General features: G+C 40.5%; 1 protein-coding gene across 1 annotated transcript; it reads left to right on the top strand.

Moving 5' to 3' along the window:
- Window positions 1–3,967: 3,967 nt before the first annotated feature.
- LOC136066627 (uncharacterized) lies at window positions 3,968–4,836 on the top strand. Its single transcript, XM_065771278.1, has 2 exons — window positions 3,968–4,597; window positions 4,729–4,836. Exons 1-2 carry the CDS (start codon window positions 3,968–3,970, stop codon window positions 4,834–4,836), a joined length of 738 nt encoding a protein of 245 aa, XP_065627350.1.

Raw genomic sequence — 4,836 nt, forward strand, 5'->3', positions numbered from 1 at the left:
TAACCGAGAGTGACACGTATGTATATGTAGGCGTTAATTTTAAAAACTTTATATGTAGGCATTTTCAGTTTGCAAAATAAGTTGGTTAAAATATCATTTTCGTTCTTAAACCTTCACAAAAGTTTGTTTTTCGTCCATAAACTTTCAGAAGTTCTTTTTTCGTCCTTAAACTTTGCAAAACCTTCTACTTTTCATCCCTCCGTTTATATCTGTTAGTTTATTACCTATGTAGCCTAATGGAATGCTGACATGGTATGAAACGTGGACTAAATTATTTTACTTAAAAAAAAAAAACACATGGCTAGTAATGATTCGCACACATGACAACCATTTTTAACAGTACAAAAATACCCCTCACTCCATCTCTTTGACACAACCTGATAAGAGCACAAACACACCCACCGGCAACCCCAGCATTCAAACCCACCGGCAACTATACTTATCAAACCCCCCAGCAACCCAATCGCACCACCACTCTCCACAACCAAACCATGCTCACAAACCCACCACCCTACCAGAAAACCCAAACTCATAAATCCAAACACAACAAAACCACCCAAATCAAACTCATTCCTCTCAATCTCACCCAATCAAAGTTATCTCTACCCCTCACTTCCTAATCGCCCAAAACTTCCACCGGAAACAAACACAACAAACCCACGGGCCCAATCATTCAACGACAAACTTCTTCCGATTGATACCCAGCTTCACAAACCTCAGGTCGAGGCCGAGAACACATCCTAGATTTCACTGATTAAAATACCCACATTGAGAAAACTTCGTTGTATCGAAGGTGGGTTAGGGAGATGAGTTAGGGACAAAAAACGAACTTTTGTGAAAGTTTAGGGACGAAAATGATATTTTATCCAAATAAGTTTAATCCAAGTGGAAACACAGACAACACAACTACACAAACAAAATACACACGCCGCTTCCTGTTTTTTAAGGCTATCACGTGGTTACCTTACCTCAAATGGAAATTTTATTACTTAATACCCATTAATAGTAAAGTACTAGTCCACTAGTTGCCTATGGTTGCTTCTTATTAAAAAAACAAAAAAAAAAACAAAAAAAAGATGGAGCATTGCATATTTTTGGTGTGATGGTCATTCTATAAGTATAGGTGTTGTGCGGTGTAGAGGATAAGAATCGAGATTCTTGTATCTAGGAGCAAGCTAACTCTATAATGTATGTGGTCACAATTTACATTTTGGAAATTCCAAAAAAAAAAAAAAAGAGTAAAATTTTGCTATTTAATATGGATAAAATTTAGCTTTAAACCAACTTGAAATTACTCTTCTAACTCACTATGTGACAATTTACAAGACTATATATCTCTTTTCTATCTCTATATATTAAAAGGATTCAAAAAATTAGTTATCTGATGATTAAATTCTCTAAATAACCCCTAATCTTTACAAAATATTACTTTAATCAGATAAATAACTTAGGGTATATAAGTAATTTAAATTTAATAATTTAATGATAAAAATAAAAATAAAAACTGCTCAATTTTTCCTACCCACGTTCTCCTATTGCCCCTAAGAATAGGCCACACAAGTCACAACTATCTCTAATGCGGTGGAAAAAAAAAAAAAAAATCCAAATTTTAAACCCACTTAAAATTCAGAACACACTATTATCTTTATTGGCGAAAAAAGAAACACCCAATTTATCTGCCGACCCACGTTCCATGTGTTCATTAAATAAATAAATAAATAATCAGTTAAAATTGAAAACACATACTTATCCATATTGTCAAAAAAATAAAAACAGTCAATCTGCCAACCAACCCACGTGCAAAACAAAAAACTTCCCATTAACATAGCCAAAAACTACATTCGGATAACCTCCAACTTTATCTTTATATATTTTTAATCTCTATTAGCGCGTGCTTAGAGATTTTTCTATTTTTTAAAAATATTTTTTTTATAATTTTTTTTCTAAATGTTAATAATTGCATTCATCATAATTTGGAGTTACTAAATTATTTAATCACAAAATATTTAGAAGGGTGATGAGATATATGCGTTTATGAGTGAAATAAATTTTTTGTATATAAATCACATCACGCCCCTAGGTATTTTATGATTAAAGAATGCGGCAACTCTGAATTATGATTGTGGGGCCAGCTATATAAGGAGGTATTGGTAAGTTTGTAGGAATTGGGCCTGTGGCCTAGTGGCCCAATCCGAAAAAAGCAATCCGTCCAAGGATGATTTAATAAGAGCATGGTACGAATAATATAAGAAGAAGAGCTGAGGATTGCAAATGAAAATTCAAAATGTATCTGAGGAGAAGGTTCACCTCGGAACGATAGTCCGAGGTAGATGCAACTATCTTGTTACCATGGATAGTCCACAAGTTTGTATTATAATTGAGAAACGGATATGGGATAGTGGAGGCAACAAATATCTACTGACATGCTACCTCCACATTAAATGCTTCCCAGCTAACTCTCTGGCCGCATTAATGTGGAGGTGATGCCTGAACAGTGATCAAGCAGCCTTATGGTTGCTAGTTGGAAATTCTAGGGGTGGGTAGATGGGACAGAAAGGAGTTCCCAGAATAGAACCTACACGTGTATGGTGAAAGCAAGGGGATGAACGTGGTATATAACGTGAAAGGGGATGACATTATAGAGGACTTCTGGCTGTATAAGAAGAAAGGGCTTTTCCTATCGAATAGAGTTAGTTCTTTCGCCCACTCTCTAAAAATTGATTGTTTGGGCTTGTTGGACCATTTTTCCTTCTTATTTTTAAAGGCTTTTCCAAATTGAGTCCCTACAATTGGCACCGTCTGTAGGAAGAACTTGATCTATTTTTAGGGAAAGGCAAGTGCAGCGGTTGAGATGGAAGAGGGAGCACCGCAACAACCCGTGGTGGACCCACAATAGACAGATGTTAATTCACACCAGGCAGAGTCCACGGGATCTCAACATGATAATCCGTTGGTAGTCCATGAACAAAGGGGGGATCGCGAGGGAAGTGTGCGGACAACCCACACTGAAAGAAGTCATTCTCGGGGGAAAAACCATATTTCCCATGCAAAGAACGACGAGGACATGCAACGTGAGATTAGCAAATTGAAAAGGGAATTACGACATGAACGACAAAAGCATAGGTCTCACCACTCCAGGCAGTCTTCTGAAGAGTCCGATGACATCAGTTATAGGTGGAGGTCAAGAACTCCACCCAGTGAATCTTTTTCCTACGACGAGGAGCACCACCGCAGAAAAGAGGATAAGAGTCCGCCTCGCCAGGGTTTGGGGAATGACACCCTAAACAAAGCTTTGAGTCAGGTTTCAAAATCACCCTTCACGCGACGTATCGAGGATGCAGATCTTCCTCGGCGATTCCATCAACCCACGTTCGCCATTTATAATGGTCGGACGAATCCAATGGAACATGTTAGCCATTTCAGTCAAAGAATGGTTGTTCATGCTAAGGACGAGGCCTTGATGTGCAAGGTCTTCCCATCTAGCCTGGGCCCAATGGCGATGAGATGGTCCAACGGTTTGAGAGCAAATTCCATTAGCTCCTTTGAGAAGCTCACCCAGGCTTTTGGTGCCTGCTTTATCACCTGCAGGAGGGTTTTTCAACCCTTGGGGTCATTATTATCCATGTCTATGCGTGAGGGGGAGACCCTGAAGGCCTATTCTGATAGATACTGAGAAATGTTCAACGAAGTAGATGGGGCCTATGATGACGTGGCCATTAATACTTTTAAGGCTGGCTTGCCAACCGAGCATGATCTGAGGAAGTCCCTGACTGGTAAACCTGTTACCAATGTGCGCCAGCTTATGGATCGGATTGACAAGTATAGAATGATAGAGGAGGATTAGATATAGGGTAGAGGAAAGTCCAAGGTAGTCCCTCAGGAGATGAGGGATTTCAGGTCGGACCGGTATAATAATAACCGACCTCGGAAGGATTTTGGGGGGTAACCAGGATCTGCTAATTCTCAGATGGTTAACGCCGTGTTCCGAGAACCAGTGCAACGGGTTCTGGAGAAGATAGAAGACGAGCCATTCTTCAGATGGCCCAATAGAATGGCAGGGGATTCTGCAAAACGTAATCAAAATCTCTACTGCCAGTATCACCAGGATCATGGACACACTACTGAAGATTGCAGAAATTTGTGGGATCATTTGGATCAGCTGGTCCGAGAAGGGAAGTTGACCCAGCTTCTGCACCATTCTAGTGGCCGAGGAAGTCAGCCAGGTTCGACATTTCGGGGGGATGCTTCTTCAGGACCCCCTTTAGGTAAGATACACGTTATATTTGCTGCCCCGAGTAGAACTGAGTCCTGCCCTTCCAGGGTAATGTCTGTGTCTCGTTGTTTGGATGAGGGATCCAGTTCAATGCCGAAGAGAGCCAGATTGGAGGCATCGCTGGTTTTGGGCTTTTCAGAGGAGGATAAAAAAGGAACCATACAACCACATGATGACGCTTTGGTGGTTACACTTAGAATCGGGGGGTATGATGTCAGAAGGGTGATGATTGATGAGGGAAGCGCAGCTGAGGTGATGTATCCCGACCTGTATAGGGGGCTGAATTTAAGACCCCAGGATCTGACAGCTTATAGCTCCTCGCTGGTGAGTTTTAAGGGCAGATCGGTCACTCCGATGGGCATGATTAGATTGCCTGTGCAGGCTGGCTCAGACATGGTGGAAGTGGATTTTATTATAGTAAATGCTTTTTCTCTATACACTGTTATTTTGGGTAGGCCCTAGCTGCATACCTTAGGGGCTGTCTCTTCTACACTTCATCAGAAGGTGAAATATCCATCAAAAGGCTAGGTGATAGAGATACTGGGAAATCAAACCATGGCTAG

This window comes from Quercus suber, unplaced genomic scaffold, assembly GCF_002906115.3.
Source record: "Quercus suber isolate HL8 unplaced genomic scaffold, Cork oak 2.0 scaffold_41, whole genome shotgun sequence".
NCBI lineage: Eukaryota > Viridiplantae > Streptophyta > Magnoliopsida > Fagales > Fagaceae > Quercus > Quercus suber.

What these genes read in the sequence shown, in the direction of transcription:
- LOC136066627 (XM_065771278.1), top strand. Translation starts at nt 3,968, where the DNA reads ATGGTTAACGCCGTGTTCCGAGAACCAGTGCAACGGGTTCTGGAGAAG. An exon ending in CAGCTTATAGCTCCTCGCTG is followed by an intron (nt 4,598 to 4,728) that starts GTGAGTTTTAAG and finishes TATTTTGGGTAG; the next exon opens with GCCCTAGCTGCATACCTTAG.